Source organism: Pomacea canaliculata, linkage group LG2 (assembly GCF_003073045.1).
Source record: "Pomacea canaliculata isolate SZHN2017 linkage group LG2, ASM307304v1, whole genome shotgun sequence".
NCBI lineage: Eukaryota > Metazoa > Mollusca > Gastropoda > Architaenioglossa > Ampullariidae > Pomacea > Pomacea canaliculata.
Window position 1 is genome coordinate 30337442 of NC_037591.1, and position 23791 is coordinate 30361232.

General features: G+C 43.5%; 2 protein-coding genes across 5 annotated transcripts in view; both read left to right on the plus strand.

Moving 5' to 3' along the window:
• Positions 1-1576: 1576 nt before the first annotated feature.
• LOC112557186 (serine/threonine-protein phosphatase 6 regulatory ankyrin repeat subunit A-like) lies at positions 1577-10454 on the plus strand. The gene is made up of 3 exons (XM_025226880.1): positions 1577-1841; positions 3286-3425; positions 3659-10454. The coding sequence occupies exons 1-3, from the start codon at positions 1808-1810 to the stop codon at positions 4610-4612; spliced, it is 1128 nt and encodes a 375-aa protein (XP_025082665.1). The 5' UTR covers positions 1577-1807; the 3' UTR covers positions 4613-10454.
• A 628-nt stretch (positions 10455-11082) lies between these two features.
• Positions 11083-23791, plus strand: part of LOC112556329 (uncharacterized protein DDB_G0271670-like) — a 48848-nt gene continuing 36139 nt past the window's right edge. The window contains exons 1-3 of one of the 4 annotated variants that reach the window (XM_025225203.1): positions 11083-11534; positions 13823-15013; positions 19583-22869. In XM_025225203.1, the coding sequence (XP_025080988.1) occupies positions 13849-15013; positions 19583-19824 (1407 nt within the window). In that variant the 5' untranslated portion in view covers positions 11083-11534; positions 13823-13848 and the 3' untranslated portion in view covers positions 19825-22869. Of the gene's footprint in view, positions 11535-13229; positions 13657-13822; positions 15014-19582; positions 22870-23791 lie in introns of those variants that run through there. The other 3 variants (XM_025225204.1, XM_025225201.1, XM_025225202.1) reach the window with 3 other exon arrangements.

Below are 23791 nucleotides of genomic sequence, written 5' to 3' on the forward strand. Positions count from 1 at the left end.
CTTTCTCTCTTCTATCTTCTTCCATGTCTCTTCTCTGATCCACTGTTCTTTCTTTTTCCGTTGGAAGCCCAGTATTTTCTCTCCTGATTCCTGTAAGACTCGATTGAAGTCGTCTAAGGTCATCTCTTGTTGGTCTCCTAGTGCTTGGAACCTGTTCTTTACTTCCATAGCAAAGGCCCTTTCGATGACTGGATTTTCAGTTTGCCGGAGTCCACTCTCTGCTGACGTGCCTGTTTTCCTCGTGATCGACGTAGCTTCAGGGAAACTGTGGCTATCACAAGAGTGTGGTCACTGGCAACGTCTGCTCCTCTGTAGGCTCTAACATCTTGAAGTGAGCTCTCCATTTTCGGTTGATGATGACATGGTCTATCTGGTTCTTTGTGTCCCATCTGGTGATGTCCATGTTGCCTTGTGGATGTCTTTGTGTGGGAAGAGTGTGCCACCAATCAGTAGGTTGTTTTCTTCACAAAAGTCTGCCAGTCTCTCTCCATTGTCATTGATGGTTCCGATTCCATGTTTGCCCATGACATGCTCCCTGCAGGTGTTGTCACTTCCCACCTTGGCATTGAGATCGCCGATGATGAGCAACATGTCATGGGCTGGAACGCTTTCTGAGGCTGCTTGGAGCTGATCGTAAAAAGCATCCTTGTCTTCTGCCTCAGAGTCATTTGTTGGTGCATAGCAGGCTAGCACTGTCAGCTTGGTGTACTTTGAATGGAATCTTGCTCTCAAAAGCCTAGGTCCATAAGGCTTCCATTCCAGCAGTATGTTACAGAAACTAAAACCAGAGAATAAAGCTGCAGTTAATATAAAACATTGAATTTTACACATTTTTCTGTGGCAGTATTTCTATGTACACAATGGTCTTCTCTTTATCTTTGACTGTATATAGTTTACTTAAAATCTATGTGAAATGTAGTGTGTATTTTATGCAGCTGTTTTAAGTAGTTAGTCACCATTGCTTTCAGCTGCCTAAATAAATTACAGAATTTGTCCTTTGAAAAAGGGTGTCATCTCATGTTATTGATGGGATTGTTTCTCCTTCCTTTCTTCGTATGCTGTCTTCTACTTGTCTCAAACGCTGAAAGTATGTTCCTATATAAATCACACATTTATTATGGTTTTGCAGTTCCCTAATCTGTACAGTTAATATAGCTGACATCAGTACTTGATAACACTATTACTAAAATGGTCAACATTCACTGTATACTGCTTCAAATGAATACATTAACAGATATGTGGAAGCTGTTTTTCTCATTCTGCCGAGAGCAAATCTAAAGAACGTACAAGCACAAACTAATATCCCTATACACAACCATGGTTCAAGCGGGGAAAACCTTTTATCTGCATTCCTCGCCCCATCTGTAAAACTAAAGTGGGTGTGGCGATCATATCTGGACATAATGGTCACGTCAAAAATTAAGGGATTTATATGATCTTTGACGGCAATACTCTTCTGTGGTTAAAGTGCAGTAATGAAAATGAGCTGACAATAACGATCTTCTTTGCAACTTGTAGGCAGCAAGGGAGACAACCATAACAAAATATCGATTGTCTCCCTTAACTGTTGGACGTAGCATTAACTTTAAATTTTTTGTTACAATTTTTGTAACGTGCTTATGTAGATTTAATAAACAAACAAAATAATCAGAATAGCTGGGTGTTTCGAAGGTTAGTGCAGCTGCTCGACGCTAAAAAAAAGTAGTTCCCATTCTCGTTCGTACTATCACGGAAACAACCGAGACTGTCCTTGTTTACCAAGCACACTGTGGTGCACATGTAGATCCTAGAATGTCACAACAACGAGATGTCGACGGACAAAAGTTGTTCTATAGAAAAGAGTGAGTATAAATCATTATTTCATTGTTTCAGAAAACCTTTAGAATGACAGCATGGGTTCGATCAAGCAGCCAGTGGAAATCTAATCATACAGGATAGTCCTGTGATAAAGGATGTGCTGTTTGGAAATGAGTCCAACAGTACCACAAGCCCATCGAGTCATTAAAACCGTTATGGTACACTTCATTTCATTAGCTTTTGATAAAAATCATAGGTTGTTTATAATCGTTTTTATGACCTTTAAAACTAAGATTTTTGTATTATCCCAGTCCCCAAACCACCAACTTGCGCAACATACACAATCACTAGTACAGCCTGTAGCCTGCTCAGCCGACAAAAATTACATGAAATACTTTATCAGTATGCACATTCAGGTCTCAGATACGACTTCGGGCCGTATCCAAAATGGTCAATAAAAGTGCACAGGCTAGATACGTGGCAGTAGTCTTCGAGACAGTCTTGTTTGGTGCAATAACGGTGACAGACGCAACTGTAAGCCTCGATTTCTTCCATTGGTGTTTTCTTTTGCTAAGGACTTCCAATCTGCGAGAGTAGAATGCTGTACAATTATAGTTAACAATTTATATAGAGGAAACATTTCAATTTTTTTTAAAAGATTCATAGTTCAGTGAATAGTTAAATGTTAATCACAGTTTACTTTTTAAATAAAGGTTTTGCACTCTGTTCACTTAACACTTTCACAAGTGCATCACTGATTAAAGATACCATTTCAGCATTAGAATACAGATTATATCTTGTGGAAATGACAAGTTCATAAAAAAGACCTATTTCCACTCATTCCATGCCAACAGTTTCAGAAAAAATACTCAGCATTGGTTGGCAAAGGAAACAAATGCAAATAATTGACTCCTGTATAAAAGCAGCTGAAGTCAAATGTAAGATAGATCTTATCTACCAAAGGCATCCTGGCATAGAAAGGACTGACAGCTAATGTATAGGACACCAGAGAGCACAACAAGAGTCCCTACATGGTTTTATGGTAAAACTGAAGGATAATTGTTTGGCAGTTACTTCATGTTTTAATTTTCAGCATTTGTAGAAAACGTCGGGACTCATTTATAGAAGCAAATTTATATTGGGAGACTAGAAAAACTGCAAAAGCCCTTTCCTAGTATCAACCAATTCATTAAATGACAATGCACCCTTTTGTTTGTTTGTTCATTAATGTAATAATTACTTCCATTTATCTCTCTGAGGTGAAGAAATGTGTCACATCTTTATGTGCAATTGTCAAGCCATTTGTACTAGTATTTTAATCCAGCAGCATAGTCAGCATACTTTGACCGGCATCATTTGTTATTTGTATTCCTTTTTCTTTTTGTCAGAAATACGCTTCTGGTACTCATGTAGCATACAAATTATGTACTCAGGAATGAAGAGTTAATGATATTTACGTTTGTTTGTTTGTTTTGTGTTTTTTTGCAGATGAATCTATAAATGGTTGCCACGAGGCTCTAGACACAGCAGTAGTCAAGGTGTCAAAAGATAACGGCTTCACTCTTTTACACAGAGCTGCCAGAGACATTTTTAGAGATGATAACGATGAACACAAAGCAATAGCAGAGGTGAATACTAATTTGGGCTCAGGACAACACACTACATTTCTTTTTAAGAAAAACTAATTTTACTTAACATTACAAGTTGGACCTGCTAAATTTGTTTGCCAGTTTTGGTAAAGAACACAGAATGTTCAAAAAAAAATAAAAAACTATTCCTGAAGTTCCATGACAACACTTCAAGAATAACTATTTTTACTATTTTTGTCATGATGTTAACTGCAGTTATTTTGTCTATACAGCTGTCCAACCTACTTGAAGAAGAGTTCTACCTGAATGCTCGTTGTGACCGTGGATTCACGGCTGCCCAGTATGCAGCAGTCAGAGGTAACTGGGTCATTGTCAGGTGCTTGCTGGAGCATGATGCCTTTGTGGCGGAGCCAGATCCAGACGGGAAGTCGCTTCTGCATAGGCTGGCATCATGGGACAGATGGAAACTCATCGAAGAGGATGTAATCAGTTTAGCTAGCCTCATGCATTCAAGAGGCATCAATCTAAATGCTGAAGATAAGGAAAAGCAAACAGCCCTACAGATTGCTGCTCAACACCACAACTGGGGATTGGTTAAATGGCTTATCATCAAAGGTTGCAAAGTCCAGTGCTGTGATAAGTATGGTATGACCCTCTTCAATCACTTTGCTACTTCATCTGTGAGTTGCCATTTTGACAGTTTGGCTGAAATGGTTGCCCTCTTGGCCACAAAAGTTGATGTGAACAGTAAGGGGCAGTATGGTGACACCCCCCTTTGTGTTGCTGCTAGAATCTTAGACTGGAAAATGGTAAAGTGCTTGCTGGATGTAGGTGCTGATGCATCTTTGCATGATTCTGACAGCTTGTCCGTTCTGCATTATTTGGCACGTTGGCGGGGTCCAACCAGGCATTACAAATGCTTGAACAATGGGCATAATAGAATCTTGCCTGCTTACCTAAATTTTACACATGCACAAGTGTGTGCAAGTTTTCATGTTATTATCAGTGAAACCATAACTGCAGCTGTAGAGAATGGAGCTGATGTCAGTGCAGTGGGTCCCAGAGGAGAGACACCTCTTCAGGTGTCACTTCAGTACAAATCCCCTGTATTCTGGCATCTCTGGCACATAACCCAAGGCTCACGTTTCAACACCAGGAAGCCCGTGAAATCTTACTGCGTTTGCCAGAATTTCCCAGCGAGTTTATTAAAGTTGAAGTGCTTATGAGGCTAATGGAGAAGTTACACCAGCTTAGCACCATTGATGTTGCGGAAGATTTAAATAGCGTCATCTGTGGAGCTCTGATTATGCAGAACTGGACAGTAGCTAAGGTGCTCATTAAATATGGTGCAGATGTGTCCAGCCCAGATAAAATTAAAAGGCCATTGACCCATGCGTTGATTCTGGGGATGCTCAGAGAGTCTGCTGTAGGAGGCCGAGGATGGCTAGAAGTGCTGGATTTAATGCTGGCGCAAGGTGCCAACATAAATGCAGAAGACTTTCAAGGATGCACCATTGTTCACAAGCTTCTGCATGCACTGCATGAATTTGCAGATGAAGATGCTGTTGCCTTTGCTTTAGAAAGTCTCTTAGCAAGAGGTGCTGATCCCATGAGACTAGAGATGGGGAGGTGGACTCCCTTGAATATTTTACTGCAAACCCAGCTGCATGTCATAAACAGTGGCAAAGACCCTATAGCTTTACGTCTTGCCAACATTTTTTTGAAAGCAGGGGTGAGCACCTTTCAGTCACAGATATCACAGGCTTTTCTAGGCATTCCTAGATCAAGGCCCCGCTATTTCAAGTTCGACTCCTCATCGCCTGCTGAGACAGCTGTCAAAGCTCGTCATGCAAAACTACTGAAACTTCTTGTGGACTCGGGTGCAGCTTCTAACAGTGAACTTTGGCATCTGCATTCCAGTTATAGTGCCCAGCTTGCTATAGAGATAGAGAAAGACACAGCAGAAGTGTATGACATTCTTTGTAAGGCAGTGCGGGGCCCAAAGTCTCTCCTCTGCTTGTGTCGATTGCAAATTTCACATCTTATAGGCTGTGGTTCAGATCGCCAGCGTAAGATAAATGCTTTACCAGTTCCTGCACTTTTGAAAGAAATTATTCAGTTTCATGATGTCCTCAGTGATGTGACTAAATCCATGCCTCCCAACTAGTTCAAGTGCCAGTGTTCTCAGTATCTGGTTATGCTCAAAAACCAAGTGACCTTAGAGTCTACAACTGTATTGCATGGAGTAATTAATGAGTAATTTACATGATACTATGCTTTTTTTTGCAATTTTTTTTTTGCTGCTTTTTCTTATCTTTCTCATAAGAATAATAATAATGGCTATATTGATTTTATTGTTATCGCGTCACATTAAGCTAGATTGTAAATCATGAGCGGCAAGATTTTGCCTATTTTGTTTGGATTTTTTTTCATGAAGTCTGACATCATTTACATTAATCCAGATTGTGGCTTAGATATTTCAGGACATTGTTTATCATGCATTCATTTACATACAGTTCACAGTCATGCAGCTCATTGTTCTTGTTTACATGTTGTTATATATCAAAACTTTGTTGCAAAATTCTGCCTTTGAGAAAGCTGCTTTGGGTCTGGGTAAGGGCTTTGAGTGCCTGATCATGCCTAGAAGAGTTTTCTTTATAGAACACTTGTTTTAGATCATGTCTGTCATAGTCGGTGAGGGTGATGCTGAAAATATTTCTCAGGCCTTTGTTTATTGGAATGTGTTGTAAATGATTCATGCATTTGTATTTTGAGGTTCCTGAACAGAAATAAGAAACAGAAACAAGGACATCAAATAAGTGGTTTGGAAGTGTAAATCTTTCTGATGCATATGTGCTATGAATCTGTAGCACTATTTTGATGTAAACTAGTTTGTATTCAGGACAAGTAAATGTCATTTTTTAATCATTGACACAAGAATATGATTCTCAGGATATATTTTCAGTTAAAATTTTTGAATGTTTTAAAAGTGAATTATTTTATTAGTATATTTCACAATAATTCTACAGTGACATGGTGACAGTTTAATTTTTGAAAATGATGGTGTCAAAAAAATTTGTCAGGCATTTTTTTTGTTGTTTTTTTTTTAATTTGCTCAGACTGTAACAATAATAATTATATATGGTTTGATGTTTGCTTCTGGTGAAGAGGGTATTCCAACATATTTTTTAAAGTGTTATGGACAGTTCTGTTGGTTCTCTCTCTCTTACTCACACTCTCTAAACATGTCCCAGTATGTGGACAAAGCACAGCTCAAAATGTTTTAATATGTTATACCTTCTGATAACTGCATCACATTGTTCATATTTTTAGTTCTGATTATTCTTGTTTGCATGCTGTGGCCTTGTGTGATTTGTATCTTGTGCAAATCCACTTCTTCATCATCAGTGTAAACCCATTTAAAAGTCTAGATCATTGGCTTTCATAAGCATCCTGTACATTCTGGTAATTCAACATCTGCTTATTTATGGCAGAATTTCTTTTGGCAGCAGTGAAAGTCTGGTGTCTTGGATGCTTCTATGCTTACACATTTTTTTTTTTCTCAGACCCATTTGTCTTGGCTTTCTTTTTGTTTTAATTTGATCAGTCAGTCAGGATATGATTTTAAATATTGTTGCTTCTGAAACTTTGTCCAGTACAGGTTTTCAGTTTTTCCATTACTAAATGCTCGAGCAACGCAAAGGTCTCCCTATGCTCCACCACCTTCCCAAAACGCTCTTATGGAGTTTCTGTGTATGTATATACATTGTTCGTATAGTTATGTGGCTTGTTATAATATGTTGGATCCTAGTGACTTTATTGGCTTGCTATTTAGAACTGGGTCTTGTATTGGTGATCTCTAAAAGCATTTTTCACTTCATTAAGCCTTTTGTTTCTGATGGCAAACTTGCCTTGTTCAGCCTACCACCATCAGAAACCAAACCAATTTGTGGTTGATACATCTTAAAACAACCGATGAAATGCCGACATCTCTTTGGCATCTGGTGCTACCTTACTCACTACTGACATTCCAGGTCCCAAGCCTGATGGGTGCTTTCAAGAGATTTGCAATAGTCTGTGCCACAGGTTTCATTTTCAGAGGGGTGTCTTCCATAGAGAGTGGTACAGAGCAATGCTGCTAAAGCTTATGAAATAATCAGGTGAATGCTTTTGCAAGGTAAGCGTGATTTCTTATCTCATACTCTAATCCCCTGCTTCCTCCAGGCTTGGGAACCAAAGATAAACCTCACGGAGATGCCAATATGCAGAAATACTATATTTTTTATATATGCATGTATATATTTTTATGCCATATTGCAGCTGTTTGCTCCATCATCAGCCAGAGCATGCTTTTGACAATAGATCACAGCAGAAAACTTGCATGAAAATGAAGATTTTAGCTCAGCTGTTTCACATTTGCTTTGATCATATGTATGTGGAAGCTTTTGATCATGAATAGCATAAACTTTTGTAACTGGTAAAAAAGTTTTTGATGGAAAAGGGTGACTGTCTACTGTAACTTTCTGTTGTATTTCCTCTATCCCTTCTCTTCTCTTCCTCACAGTGTTACACTTCTCTGAAAATTTTGTTACAATTGTGAACCCCACAGATTTTGTTGTTTCAGAAAAACATTTCATTCTTTAAAGGAAAAACTGTTTATTGACATTTTTCAATCATTTTAGAAGTTTTCTTGTCAGAGTCAAAAGTTATATGAGGTTAAAATTCAGTTGTGTGCCTGATCTCAGTTGTAACATTCCCATTTGTACTGTTCACATACTGAATGCATGTACCATCCCTTTCAAGTAATGTTCGGTATGAGCATATTTCTGTCCTTGTGCATGAAAGATCTTTTCTTTGTGTATTTTAGAGGCATTAACATACACATTTTCTTTCTATTCTTAATAGTGTTTGAGGTGTGGCACATGTATCAGCTGTTTAAAGTGTGCAAATTTGTTAGTAGGATTCAACAGCTACTGCTGCAATGTCTTAATGCAAATCATATATGTACACACACATACACACATCTTTTAAATAGGCAGTGTAAGCTATATATTTGGCTTAATAAAGCAGATTTACTTGTGAATACTGTGCATTGTTAATGTTCAGGGCTGGTTGAAAAGTCTAATCTGCTTCTATTAAATGTCAGAGTTGCAGGTCACTTGTAGAGCACTGGAATAGTGGTAGTTGTGCCATTACTTTTTCCACCTGATTTGCAGGCCTGGCTTGCAGTTTGTGAGATGGTATGTGTGTGTGTGTTTGAGTCTTCGAGGAGGATGGGCAAGATGACTGAAATATCAAAATTCCTAGTGAACTGAACGATATGAGGGAACAGGCAAAATAAGTTTCTGGATGTCCATGCCACATAGATAATGGTTTGTGTGTGACAGCTTTAGGTGGTACTCTTGAGACTTCAGCCTGCTTTTCTCTCTTGAGACCGAAAATTATAGTTTCCCTCTCATTAACAAAGAGAACTGAATATGTTGAAACCCCTTACCCTCTCACGCTTGCCATTTCTCATCCCTTCTCTCTGGTCGCACTGCCTCCCACTTCATTTCCATCCCATTTTTTAGTTTGCAAACTAGTTGCGGTTCATATAATAAAAACTGCTGATTATTCCTAATATTTTATTAGCAGTCATTTTGAGAACTTTTAACAGTATAAGATGGTGATTTCAAGAACAATAAGAAGAAAAAATGTTGAGCCTTGGCCGATATATAACAGCACTGGGAATATAATTTGCTATCCGCTATAATTTTTATTCCTATAATAAAACTTGCATTCTCTGTTTTAAAAAATATTAATTCTTTCTCGAGAAATTCACATTTTGAGTTGATACTAATTAAAATACAAAATAGAACTTATGAAAAAAAATGATAGTACTATAACACCATTTCTTAAAAATTCTGCGAGTTCTTTTGATGAGCTAATAATGGTCTTCTATCTTATTTCATTTCTTCTACTTTATAATCTCAGTACACTTGGCCTCCTCACACCATCACCCAAAACTCCCTTTTACCTGTCAACTCCCAGTGCTTTCTGTTCATCGGCCTTGCTCGCGCATTTTAGGAGCATGGTTGTAAAACACTCTTGCTTAATCAGTAGAACTTGAAAACGTTTACATGCCCTGCTTTACTGCATCCATTTCATTTTCTTTAGATCATCGAGGCTGGTGAATAATCAGTTCAGGCTTCACAAGTATTGTGTTTTCCTTTAACAAAATTTAGAGCTAGTAACTGGGTAATTGATGATTTGAAAGCCGTCCAACAACAAGAATAACTTTATTATACAACAAAAAACACAAGAAGAAATGAGTCTAGAAAAATGCAACAGTGGGAGTCTACTATTATGTCCAGTAAAGTGCTCCCTCGCTGCAGGCAGCACACTTCAAAAATCAGAAAACACCCCACTTCGTAGTTTGGCTTCATTTTAAAAAAATAAGCTGCGGTCTAAACAAAAGGTTAGATGACTTAGCAATAAGACCAGCTGAATTGAAAATAGGTTTCTTCATCTCCGCAACCCCATGCACCAAAAACGAAAAAGCTGCCTCGAGTCCTTACATCAGAAGCTTTGTGCAGCTGCGAGAAAAATCGTGTCACAATTGTTCGACATATTAAGGGGAGATGACAGTGTCTTCCTAGTGTACACTAGAGTAGAGAGTTATTTCCCATCACTTATAGTTCGCATCGTGATCAATTTGTTCAAGCGGAGAGAGAAGAATCTGTGTTTGGTTTTGTTTTTTTCTCGCACCCTTCGGATGATCAAAGATACACTTTCACATTTTTTCAAATGCTATCACTTATTGTACTTTTTGTTTTGTTGAACAGTTAGGTTAACTGAATTTTTTTTTCTTGCATTTGTTTTCAGTGGTGAGATGTGCGAGTTTGATGTACTTTTCGAATCCCCCATGTAAACGCAAGTAATCGCCAAATACTAAATGCACGTTACATCAAAAAGTTTTGTTAGTCTTGTCTTCGTCTCTCATAACAGTTCTGTGCTTTTCTTATAGTTGTGTCACTAATAATTCAACTACTGTCGTTATCAGCATGACAATAAAATAAATAAATTAAAGATCACGTTGTTATTGTCACTGATTTTTTTTTGCAGTTTTTTTTTTAAAGCTTTGCTTAGTTTTCCTCTTTGGTTATACATCTTTATCAATAACTTTTGTTAATTATATAACTCGCAGAAGCCTAAACAAGAGTTGTTTCCCTTGGAACACAAAGCCTTTCTTTCCTCGGGTGCCGACGAGGTCAATGACCTAGTTTCTAAATGCGTCGCTGATTTCTCATTGGTTGATACTGTCTCACCACGGGTTTTCCTGGTGCAGAGGAAAGTGAGAAATATTTGAGTAGTACGCAGCCTTGCAGTTAATATCATTGGGGGTGGGGAGGAGGAATGGTCGCCACAGGTGGAGGATTTTTTTCTGTGTTAACAAAACTCACTATAGTTGTCACAACACAAACTGTTTAGTCTCCCTGCGAATAAAAATACCGCTAATTAGCTTTCAGCTCTCCTCGGTTCGATTGCAGCTTCGCTGATTGCAAAACGTGACTAACAGTTCGCTTGAACCAGAATATAGGTCGCTTCGCACGTGTCTTTGTTTGACGTCTCAAGGTCATGACGTCAGCACCTATAAGCTCCGCCCCCACTCGACGCAGTTCGTTGTGACCCACATTCCTCGTTCTGCCCTCTGCCTGGAATAAAATCAACTCGCTTTGCTACTAAACAAGTTATTGGACTCTTTTAATCTTAGCCAGCCACCGACACCTCTTTATCTCGGCGGTCTTGAATAATGGTGCAAGGCCTGCTCCCTGAGTCTCACTGGGTGGAAGTCGTTGAAGCGAAAAGTACGTAAGTTCATTCATAGTCCTTGTCGGGCCAGTCAAGGACAGAGGCTGGCCGAGGGAAGGGTCTGGGGGCACGCGTGCGCGCTGTGTACTGTGTGCATACAGTGCGCGGCCAACTGCTTGTGTTGATTCTCAACTTGTTCATTTGAGCTTTGTCGAGCCATCGAAAGGTGCTGCTAAACTGCTGGCAGTGCGCCTTTGTCTAGCAGAAGATCACAACAACGAAAAGTTTGCTTCCCCGAGTGCACTTTGTGGAAATAGTTTGGGCTAGATTCTACACGACGACTTTGTGGATAAAAAGGTAAGATTTTTTTTCTCTTTTTATCTCTCGCTAGATTTCCTGACCTTTTTTTCTGTAATGAAATTTTTATCAGTGGCAAGTTGTTTGTTCTGTTCTTTTCTGCGTACCGTTTGCACTAGTCACAGTTTTGTAGCCCACTGAACTACTAGCCTAGATACACTTTTGTCGATAGCGCTCATGAACAACTGCGGATTTCTTCGCTAAAGGATAATTTTACATATAACTGTTTTCTGAGTTTTCCATAATCACAGATCATACACCATTTGAGTCGGGTTCCGAGAGATCAAACCCAAAAAATATTTACCTGATGACAGTTAAGCTGTTTTAAAACGTTATTTCGCGTTCAGTTGGAACAGTCTTAGACACATTAAGTCACGCGCAGTCAAGTGGATAAGCAAACAGCCCCCTTCCCACTTCCTTTCTTCCAGAAAAATTGGTCTCCTGTGAAATCGTTGACGGATGGAGGCTAAATGGGTCTTTGACGTCAGCAGCCAGTGAGCGGCACAGGGAAGCGCGGTGCTTGTGACGCACCTACAGTCACGTCCCGTTAGTTGTTGAGCTGCGTGGGGTGTCGGTACCTACACGCATGCCCGTGCTGTCGCCCAACCACTGATGCAATCACATCAGGTGCGCTTGCTTCTACCCTCTGGTTCCAGTTCCGCTGATCCCTGATCTCAACATATGACTCACCATATTCCTGTGGGGCTTTTTTTTTTTTTTGGAAAACCATAGGTCGGGCCCTCAGGGTTCTCTCACGATAAGAACAGAATCTGATTAATGTGCATCTGTGTGTGAAATGGAATTTTGAAATAAAAATTTTATGAATAATATAACTAACTGAAGGAATTCGGTCATCTGTATTAAATATTTACTATACAACTAAAAGCGTTTAAGAAACTGTGATTAATGTTTGTCAATTCTAGAGTCGAACTTAGGGCTAATTTTTTTAATTATTTTTGTTCATTTCGTTTTCGTCGTTTTATTAATTTTGTTAAGATGTACTTGTAGGCAATGTGGGAGCAAAGACGAGGTTCTCATTTTTTTCCCCTTCTTAATCAGAGCTTAGGGATTTTCAAGTCTACACATCCAATAACCACGACATCGTTACCTGTTCACTGAACCTTAAATTAAAAAAAAAAAAAAAAAACATATATCACACGATTAGTTCATAACTGTTCAGATTTTGTGACCGCTGATTTTCTTTACAAACTGGGCTGGGTATTTTAGAGACGCACAAATAAACTGCGTAAATTTATTATCTCTTGTCTCGCAAAAGTTAGATATATCTTAATTTTTTTTTTTCATTTATTTATTTTGAGAACACACTTTTTCGTCAAAGACCGTGTGTGTGCCACCAGACCGTTCTCCCACACGCTCGACTGTATACTTATTTTCGCGCATACATGCATACGTAAGTAGATGAGGGCTGGGAGGAAACTCGGTCGGTGAGGCAAACTCTTTCTCGCGGAGCAAAAGCAGCCATACCTCCCTGGCCGCTGACGTTTGACGTAAGCAAAGCTGCCGCACGCACGCGGGGGTCACTCTACTGTACTACTAACCAATCACCTTCGGTCTTGCGACAGGCGTAGTCGAGCTCGCAACGGAAACGGTCGAACCGAGGGCGAATAAGGGCTGTGCACTTTAAGGCTGCGAACCGCCCCGCAACCAAGCGCCGTGCGTGTGTGCGTGTTGTTGGGTGGGGGTGGGGAGTAAGGTGTCGAGCGGGATCCGTGTGAGTGTGTGCGCGCTCCGCGCTCGGTGTGTGAACTGAAACTTTATTTTTAGCCTTGGGACCGCCGCGCACTTGCTGACGCAAATAAAGTGGTCAGGTCAGGAGGCTGCTTGCCATTCAGTCACCGAGCCTTGCCGCGAGCAGACGTAGCTACAATTCGCTGAGAGAAAAAGAGAGAGAGATAAAGTGGGATGTCCCCTGTGTCGTCACTTGGGTTCTGAGGAGTTTAATTGCTCAAGAGTAGACAGTTGAGGATTTAAAGTGAAAGTTTATCTTTTGTTTCCACTTGACCTCGTCTGTGTGGGATTTACACGAACCTTCACACGATTGACTTGTCATTTTTTTCTTACTGGATATATTACTTCTTGACTTATTTCTGGGCAGAGGCAGGTAAAAGCTGTTGTCAAACTTTTTTATTTCGAATTTTAATTATGATTATTTGTAAAAAGTGAAAATTTTTAATTACATGTTTTCTTGTATGTGTTTAACTTGTAATTTTTCACAGTCGCTTAGGCTGCAGTGATAGTAATTGAGATGTTTTATATTCTTTTGGCAGAGTCCTCTAACAGCAGCACAACTTTGATGGAGGTGCTGCACCGTAGTCAGCCAATCTTCGGTGCTCAGCCGGCCGCTATGTACCCGCCTACCCTCACCAGAATGTTCGATTCTCCTTCGGACGCTTACACCTGCTACTCCTTCGAGACGAGCGCCAGCTCGCGGAGCCCCAGCACCCCCTCCAGAACGCCATCGCCGGAACATTTGGGCAAAGCCATGTCTCCCATGGAGTCAGCATCCGTGATGGGAACCAGTCCCCATGGCACTACCTTGCAGTCCGTGCTACGAGGTGAGGTGCCGGCCGCCTACTCACATCTCCTCACGGGTCACCGAGGTCACGGGACCCCCCTCGTCAGCATCTCACCCGCCTCTTCTCCGCCGTGTTCGGAACTCGAACCCTCTCACTCGCCGTCCATCTTCGCCACGAACCCAACCACCGTGTTGTCCCCTCCCCCAGAAGACATGCAGACAGAGCCTATAGACCTGTCTTTCAAGAGGCCCTCCTCCACCTCTTCGGATGCATCCTTCTCGCGGTCGTCCCCAGCCTCCTTTCACCACACGTTTCCCCCGAGCCCCGCCGAAGACAGCCAAGGGCAGCAAAGCGAGTTCTCCTTGCTGAGGAATCTACTTAGCGTCAGAAAGCCTTGCTCCTCCCACACAACACCTGTGGCCTGCTCATCCTCCTCCTCATCATCTTCTTCCTCGTCATCGTCTTTATCATCGTCCTTGTCATCGTCCACGTGCGAGCGGATCTGCGATTCGCCGTGCTCGGACAGTGGCTCCACGGCCTCTTCCCCTGCCAGGCACCTGTGCGGCGCCACACGAGTAACATTGGCCAAGAAGAACATGTTCCCTGTCTCGGCCCGCGTGTCAGACTGGCTGGTCAAGGTCGTTCAGTTCGCCAAGTCCATCCCAGAGTTCCTGGCGCTGGACCACAATGACAAGGTGACCCTCATCCTGAACTCTTGGAGCCGACTGCTGCTGCTGTACATGGCTGAGAGCAATTTTCAGTTCGCCGTCACCCCCTTGCAGTCAGAGCCTGAACCCCCAGAGCTGGACGGGGGACCGTCTCCTGACGAACCCACCATGAAGTCGGTGGAGGGCGTGCAGACCTTTATCCGGAAGTGCCAGCACATGGGCGTGGAGAACAAGGAGTACGCCTTCCTACGCATGCTCGTCTTGTTCAATTCTGGTGAGTAGTCCGGAGACTTTAGTTCACGTGTGTGTGTGCGTCTGTGTCCACGTAACCCTTCGTGGATGTGTAATGTTTTGGATATTGGGAATATTTTCCTGTGGCATACATCTTGCCATTTTCATCCCTTTCATCATTTTATAATTTTTCCACGCTAAAAATGTAATTTTTAAGTGGTGGGATTGGAGGGTAGATGTAGGTCTTAGAATAGTGCTCCGTTACCTGTTTCTCAGTACAGCTGCTCAATTTCCTGTTTTACTTTGCGTTCACGATTGGCTAGACTGGAAGGAGCGCTGCTCAGGAACGAGAACTATGCGCGCCTTGCTATACGGGGTGCCTACAGGAGTGTAGCGTCCTGTGAAGAGCTGTGCTGAAGCCCTACTGACATAGTGGCCTGCCCTCCCGCCACACACCCGCCCCCCTCCTTTGGTTCTAGACTCGCAGTCTTGTAGAGCGTCTCCCGCACGCAGAGAGAGAGAGCGCGTGTCTGGAGTTATCGAACGTTCGCCGGTTGACTTGCTTGCGTCACAACTGGCGTGTTGCGGCGGCGCTAGCCGCACTGTGCGTGCCGCGCGATCTTTCATGGCTGGCCTTGAGCCCGCCGTGACCCCCGGCCATTTTCCCCATCTCCCTTCCTCCTTCCCATCCCATGTGTCGCCTTAGTGCACTAAGGTGCAGCGCCTAAGCTATTGTTAATTAAGCTTTGCATCGAGCGGCTCTCGAGGCTGAGGGTAGTGTAGTTTCCCTCTCCTTACTTTCGCCATCTTATCGGCTCGCCTCACTATGGCGTGAAACGACGGCTTTATGTTCCCCAACCTTGGACCTGATTTTCTCCTTCCCCACCTCCCTCTCTCTCCCCACGGTAAGTCGAGCCCTTGATTGTCTACACGGGGTGTGACGACCGGTGCCACCCTCGCAGGAGGATAAAAAGGTCAGGAAAGTCAAAAGGTCGCAGGGAGTGCTGGTGAGGGCTAAAGCGGTCAGTGCGCTGGACACAACAGAAGAATGATAACCGGAACAGATGGCCATTCTCTCCCTTTCTCCATCCATACCTCTCCTCCCTCCACCCACGTTTTTTACTGTTCCGCTACCCACCCACTTTCCACACCTGTTTTCCTTATCTGGTAACCATCTTCAGACGGTCATATCCGGTGAAAATTAAGGGAGGGAAGGAGAAAGGTGAGCGGTCAACCAAGGCCGTCGGCTGGTCAGTTTCGTGAAGCGAAATGTCGAGGGCACGTTGGTTTGGGGTATGCGGGGTAACGATGCAAAAACATTACCTGACTGACACGGACCTACGTGGAGGTCAGCCCGCCATCGCCTTACAGTTGCTGCAGCTGCAGTTGCAGAGAGGTCCGGTGCACAGCTATTAACTGCGCACTCCAGTGTGACATCTTCCGATGATAAACCTTCTAACCTTCGCCCTGTGGAAGTGAACGGCCGCCTACAGTGGACACAAAATTGACCGCTATCACCTAGTTCGACAATCGCAGGGGAGGAATGAGAAGGAAGAAAAAAGAATTACCTTTTCTTCATCTATCCATGGCCGGGAAGGGGAACCGAGTCAGGCTCAATATGTCTCTCCTCTGACACTCAGTGTCTTGTAGTGTTCCTCAGATGTGGAGAACGACGGAGAGAGATACAGAAATAGAGCGTGTGTGTAGAAGAGTGTTGTTGTGCAGTACGTGTGCATGTGTTCAACATTTATGCACTCTCTCTCTGTGCTGAATGTGTCATAGTTATTCCGATGTTATTTTTGGCACATCAAGGTTGATGCGTGGCTGCGTGCGAGGTCTGCAGCACGAGAGTTTGTAGAGTCGAGGCAGCGGGCACATAGTACAAACTCCTATAAGTCACACGTTTGACTGTTTGTTTGTTTGTTTTAGCCCATTATACCTGCACGCATTTTTTTTTTTACTTTTTATTTTTGGTCATGCCGTCGGCGAGTTAATCAGTCGGTGATGAACATTCTAGAAACGATCGGACGAGCAGAGTGATGCACTACTCACCCAGTCTCCAGTAAAATTCTTCAAAAGATGTCATAAATCGGATAGAAATACTTTGAATTCGTATTCGCCAAGAAGTTTAGAAAGACATTTTTCATTAGTCACGGCCCTGGGTCTAGTGGAAAGTTCTTGAAATAGTTCGTCGGAGCATGAGTGGAAACTGCTCAGCCTCCGCTGCAGACACCTTCCCCTCTCATGCTCCGAGGAAAAGTGTGTCAAGGCGGGTCGTTGGCGCGTGCCAGTCACCTGACCTGACCTACACAGCATCAGGCTCGTTTGCTATGCAAAGCTTTTGCGCATGTGCAGCGGCCTCTTGCCGGTGGCGATGGCTTTCATTGGCTATTACCTGGAAGGTACTGCTGATTAATATGCATATTACTTTTAGCGGTGATCGTAACACCAAACTTACGGAAGAACAAAGAGCTGTCAGCATTACAGGTTGGTGAAGCAGTGGGGGAGGGTGGTAGCCGGAGTGGTAGGAGAGATTGTCTTTTATTGTCATCTCCATTGGCAAGTTTTTTGATTCGATGAATCTGTTAACATAGAGGAGGGCCTCGGCTGCGCTAAGACAGGGATGGGTTGCGGAGAGAAACGCTTCGCTGACTAACCCCCCACACACACACACGACCAAGAAAAAAAAAAAGGTGGGGTGACCGGGCGGGGGATAACGGCTGAAGTCTGTACTTGACTCGCCTCGTGGCCCCCGCCGACCTAAGAGGGTCACTAACCTGGCAGTTTCTTTGTGCTGCCCCCTTATCCCACCTGACACTGAAGCACGAATACATCCCTCGGTATCCTTTACCGTTCGCCAGACGGAGTTGACTGACCGCTAGGGGGCGAAGAGCGCATAACTCTTCGACGCCGAAAGGTTATCCGTCTTCCTGTGCGTGCTGGGCTGATTGCTCGAAACGTTTGCGCGCGCTCTTTTGTGTGGATGTTGCCTTACTGGATGGATGGCTACATCTTGTTTGCACGGCTGTTAAAAAGTCGGCGAAACCTTCATCATGTTTTTTATCAAAGGAGATTTAATTTTTGTTTCTGCCAACACTGACATCGTCGGTGATTTAGGTCCCCACCCCCACCTTTCTATCAGGCGTGTCGGGAGAGAAGAAGACGGGGAGGAACAGAGAGGGACTGGCAGTCATTATAAGCCATTAGTCGCTATCCGAGTTTAACGAGAGCAGAGCTGGTTGTGGTCTTGGAGGTTACTGGAGGCCGGGGTTACTAAGGTCATTCACTTCAGGACAGGTCAAAGCACTAGAGATTCCTCCAGCTTTTCCCTCCACCACCTGCAGTGTCTCTCCCTCGTTGCCCCAGGGTTGGCGCGAGCAACAGGTCCGTAATAATAGCGCAATGGGTGGGGGGAGGGTGTGGAGAGAAACAGATAAACAGGATGGACAGCTCGCTTCACAAACAACAGGAGCATTCTGAGCCACGACTTCGTTCTTTAGACGCACCGGGCGGCCGGCCATGCGTCCCCTTGTTGACTGGGCGCCCCGGTAGCGCTCGACACCACGGAACTAAGCCCAAAGGGTTCGAGACCGGAAGTTTGTTCATCCCGCAACGCCCAATACCGTTCAAAGAGAGGGAGAGAGAGAGAAAAAAAAAAAATCCTCTGTATAGAGAGATAATATGACTACATTGAGATAGTGTTCATGATGATCAGTCCTCATCGACATCTTATGCTTCCGGCATCCCCCATCTGTTTTCTTGACCGCATCTCTACATCATCCGCCGCCGTATTTCCCTATTTTCCCTTCCTTCCATTTTTCCCGGTCAGGAAGTTCGATGCTGGGGTAACAGGAGGAGGCTGGGACACTGCAAAAGCAGTTGAATTGCTGGCGTGTCAGTGGACAGAATTTTTTTAATTGGCTTTGCTTCACAAAACGTTCAGCGTAAAGAGAGTACTGTCCCTTGAAAAAAAGGGGGGATGGGACGTTTTCCGGTGTTTGGCAAATTTTTATGGCCAGTGTTCCACTGCTTTTGTTTTCGTTTTTAGCAAAGTTGCCACGAAGCAAACAACATGATTTTCCTCAGTGTGCGTCAATGTTGACGCAGGTCTGTCACCTGGTGTACAATACGCAGGAGCAGGCGGTCCGCCAGAGAGCACTCGGTACTGGCGTAATGATGGGACTCGCTGTTTGTGGTGGTGGTCGTCGTCGCCCATAGTGGGTTAAAGTGACAGTAAAAAAAAAAAACTCGTGTTTCTGTCGCATCTGGCCTCGGGCACAATGCCAGGCTTGAGTGCGATCGCTTTTCACTGACTGCCGCGGACAACGGTAAACAGCCTCCCTGTGCCCTCCTGACAGTCTTGGACACCAAGTACACAGTTTTGTTTTGCTCCGCTGCAGGGGTTGGGGACTTGTTTTCATCGTGCACCCACGTGTCTGACCGGAAGTAACCTTAGATGGACTCAATGGTTTTTTTTTTTTACTGGTTACCTGTACTTCTGTTTTGCTTAGCTAGCTTCATCTCATTTTCATTCTTTGTTTTATTTGTCTTTTCCTTGTGTGCAACAATGAAGACAACTCATTATCTTTGTTCTGTTTTGTTGTGCGTGCAGGGTACGTGGGCCTGAACCGCCCTGACGTAGTGGACAGCCTCAACTCTGTCGTGCAGCAGCTGTTGCAGCAGCACGTTCGCGTGTCCCGCCCTGATGACGTCATGCACTACTCCCGCCTGCTGATGTGTCTACCGTCGCTGTACGGCATCAGTTCCAAGATGGTTGAACGCCTCTTCTGCCGCCACATCAACCGCAACACCGACATGGAGGTTTTGCTCAAGGAGCTCTTGCAGAATCTCTAGTCATCGCTTTTGTCAAAGCGTGGAAAAAAACACACCGAACGTCCAGAAATAACAGACAGTGTGCCCTCAGGCCGTGATTGACTGCCCTTACAGAGTGGACACTGGTGGCGTTGCTGAGCTGAGGGGTGAGACCTCGCGAGAGGTTGCGAGAATTGCTGGCAACGAACCATAAAACTGACAAGAGATGACCCGATGTTCAGGGTAACTTGCCCACGGATCTCATCTGCATCGACTGCATTGCACAGAATCACGATTTCATTTCTGACAAAGGATACAATGGTTTATATATGTATATAAAACTATGAAGACACATGGAGCAGTTTTTTTCTTTGGACAAATCCGAGTCATAATAATTTCTGCAAGAGGGAAGAAGCTCCCCTTCCCTCTTGTTCGTGGACAGACTGAATGTGAATATGCATCACTTCCTGTAGCAAAATGGATGACGAACATGTATGAATGTACGTGCCAGACTATTGTTGCTCTGTAAGGACTGACTTGCCAGTGTATGGCATCGCTACATGACACTAACTCGTGAATCATGCACCACACACTTCCGGCACCTCCCAGCTTTTTTCAAAAAAATATGGAACAGTCGAACAGCTAGTAGATAATGTTTAAGTAAAATTTTGTACCCTGTGTGTGGGCAACAATTTTAGTGATGAAACAACCGACTGTGTTGAAGAACCCAAACTACTTTCCTGTATCCCCCTCAAAAAAATATATACACCCACGTGACATTCCCAGCCGAAAGGAATTTGTTTTTACTCTTATTTCCAACTTTGAATTGGTTTGGCTACTTTAACTTTTAATGTACAAGTCGAGATTCAGACAGGTCTGCTGAGAAACATCAGATGTTCTGATGCAGACGACGGTGATCACGTCCCGTCCGGCCTGTCTGGTTTGACGCTCAGTAGGTTTTAGAGAAAAAAGTAGATGACCTGTCAGTTTGATGCGTGTCGCTGTAATCACAGATTAGTAGGACCGTTACCGACCCCTGGGTCGTGCACTTGACCAGTCTGACAGGGGCTGGTGTGGCTGGAGGGGGAAGTGGGGAGGGCAAAGGTTAGCAGGATACAGAAGAGTTTGATCCGGAAAGAGTGATTAGTGTTGAGTGTGTTTTGCTTGTGACAGTTGCTGGTCCAAGTTGCCTTTCAGTGGAGGGTACACGAGGGCGGCACTCACCATCTGAGATTCTTGCGATGGGCGAGAGAAAACATGCCAAGTGCTTTATGTGTGCGTTTGAGAGGGGAGGATCGATAGGGGGAACAAACTTAAGATACGTAGTTGAGTGCCGGTGAGACCCCTGCCACGGTTGTAATTTAAGACGTGCGACTAGGCACCAACAAGCTAGCATTTTTTGAGTAGCATGTTATAAAATCATTTAAAAAATCGGAGGGGCAGGTAGCATATACACGTATCCCGCACCATCTCCCCCACCTTTCTGTTTATACAGACCTTCCGCTTAAATCTTTTGAGCCGTCGCATGTATTTATTGTTTTGCCACTTAAACCATGCAGTCGTCAAGAGGATGTGTGTGTGTGGCCAAGGTGGAGGGCTGCGAGAGTTGCCTGCCCATTATCACCAAGTCTCGCCCACTTCCCGCACGCTCCACGAGCGCGAACTGTCTTGTGTATATATAGTCTGTCATCTCATAATATGCATTTATTTATTATTTATTTATTTTTCAAAAACCATGTAAATCTAGCGGACCAAACTCCGATGTGGGTGTTGTTCATGCAGACTTTCTCGTCGCTGTGTACAGGGGCTTTGGGGTGTAGAGGACAGTGGGGGGTAAAGCAATGCCAGCTGCACCAGCTGTTGTGAAGATAAAGAGGAAAGAGAGTAGAAATACAATGATGAGCAAAGCACTTACAAGCGGCCGTCGTGTGTAATATGTAAACATCGAACGAAGATGTGGGATTCGTAAGTCTTTTAAAACAAATTGTGGGGTGGGGCAGGCAAAGGGGATAAGTGTAAATCCAAACCAGCTGATGCGCTGACCTCCATTGGTGTGCCAGCTGCAGACATGTAAGAGCCTCTTGCCTCCAGCGTCACTTCCTGGTTGGCCTGCGAAATTTCAAAACGATAAAGAAGAAAATCGAACTGCTTTGCCGTCCGGACCACCCTTTAGCTTCCTTAGAAAATATATACATCCCTTCCGGACCACCACCCTAAATAATAAAAAAAATCCCCATCGCTTATTTAAAAACTGATTCTGCTGGCTCAGTGACGTCACGTAAAAACTACCCACGTGCCCCTCACGCACACACATACCGACATGCAAGCGTGCGCAAACGCAGGTGTATTCTCATTTTTATGACATATTTGGACGTTCTCAACGTTTGATACTGACAGCAACTTGCCGTTAAAAAAAAAGAGAGAAGAAAACGGCGAGCTGGTATTGCAGTATAAACAATAGTGTTGCTTTAGTATTCAGAGCGAAAGTGTGTCTGCGCGCGTGTGGCCTCACAAAGTACATACGATTGTTCTCAAACTCCACTTCAAAACTGCCACCATTATTATAATCTATGGCTTTCAACATTCGAAGCATATTGTGATGATCATAACTACAAATTATGCATCAAAATTTATCAGAGTACTTGTATGCACATCTAGACAACCTAACTTATTTCAGTTTTTTGGTTTTGTTTTGTTCCTTTGGTATGTGGTGGTCGAATGTTGCTGATGCTATCGTCGCGGAAGTTGAAATAATATTCATACTGTTGGACGTGAGAAATGAAATGAATAGCATGTTCATCGAGTTTACTTATTTTCAATATTTCTTTTGCTCTCAACCTGGAGGAGTTCTGTTGTGAAAAGATCTGTCAGAAGAACGGCTTGCTGTGGTCGAGCCTCACTCGGGGCCGACTTTGCTTTCAAGCACTGGAAGATGCTAGATGTCACGTGACCAGCAGACACTTTATATACATATTGTGTGCATATATGCAGTGTTTGTGTGCCCGAGCGCTGCGTGTCAGATCTAAGTGTTTCGTAGACAACTAAGCAGGAATAATTTATTGGTGAATAAATTAATTAAATGTGAAATGAGCATTTACTTGTATTTTCACTTGTCGTGTGTGTATGTGTGTGTATGCGCGATGTGATGTAGGCTGGTGTGTGCCGTGCAAGCAAGCTTTTTCATTTCTTACTAGTCACCATGCACATGACACAACATGTCGACTGCATATCTACGTGAAAAGAAAACAAAAACACAAGTATATAAAAAGCAGTTTCGAACACGACCCTATGACAACTGCTCTCCAGCCGCAAAGTTCGGTCAAGGGCATCCGCACCCCACCCATCAGCCACTTCGATGGACAGCTGCGGCAAGAGGCGGTGGTGGTGGTGGTGATGAGAGGCACTCGTAAACAAAGTACACACGACTACTATCGAAATAGTAAGCGGCTGCACCAGGGTTGTCCATGGGACATATTTTTCTATCCCGTCCCATCCCGTCCCATGGCAATTTATGCCTGTCCCATCCCGTCCCATCCCACGGGACGTTTCCCATGGGATTCCCATGGTATTAACAATCCTATGGACAACACTGAAAACCACTTTTCGGCTTTTGTTCTATAATTCCTGCTACTTCACATACAATAGATGATTCAGAGGAAAGATTTAAATCCTTGATGAATGAAATAACAGTAAATTTATTTTGCAATATCAAGTATCGACTACCATGGGAAATACAAATGTGTGCTGTCCCATCCCATCCCGTCCCATGGGACGTTTCCCATGGGATTCCCATTCCTATGGACAACACTGGGCTGTACAGTTGCATAGCTGCATCCTGACAACTATCTACGTTACACATATAACTATATGTAACATTTCTACAACCCTAAATTTGCACCTATGGACTAAAGTCTGTAGTTGTACTATGCCTTCAGAAAAGTTCGGGGGAGGGGGAGTCTGGGAACCAAAAGACAACGTAGAAACAACAGCTCTCGAAGATCGAAGTCTG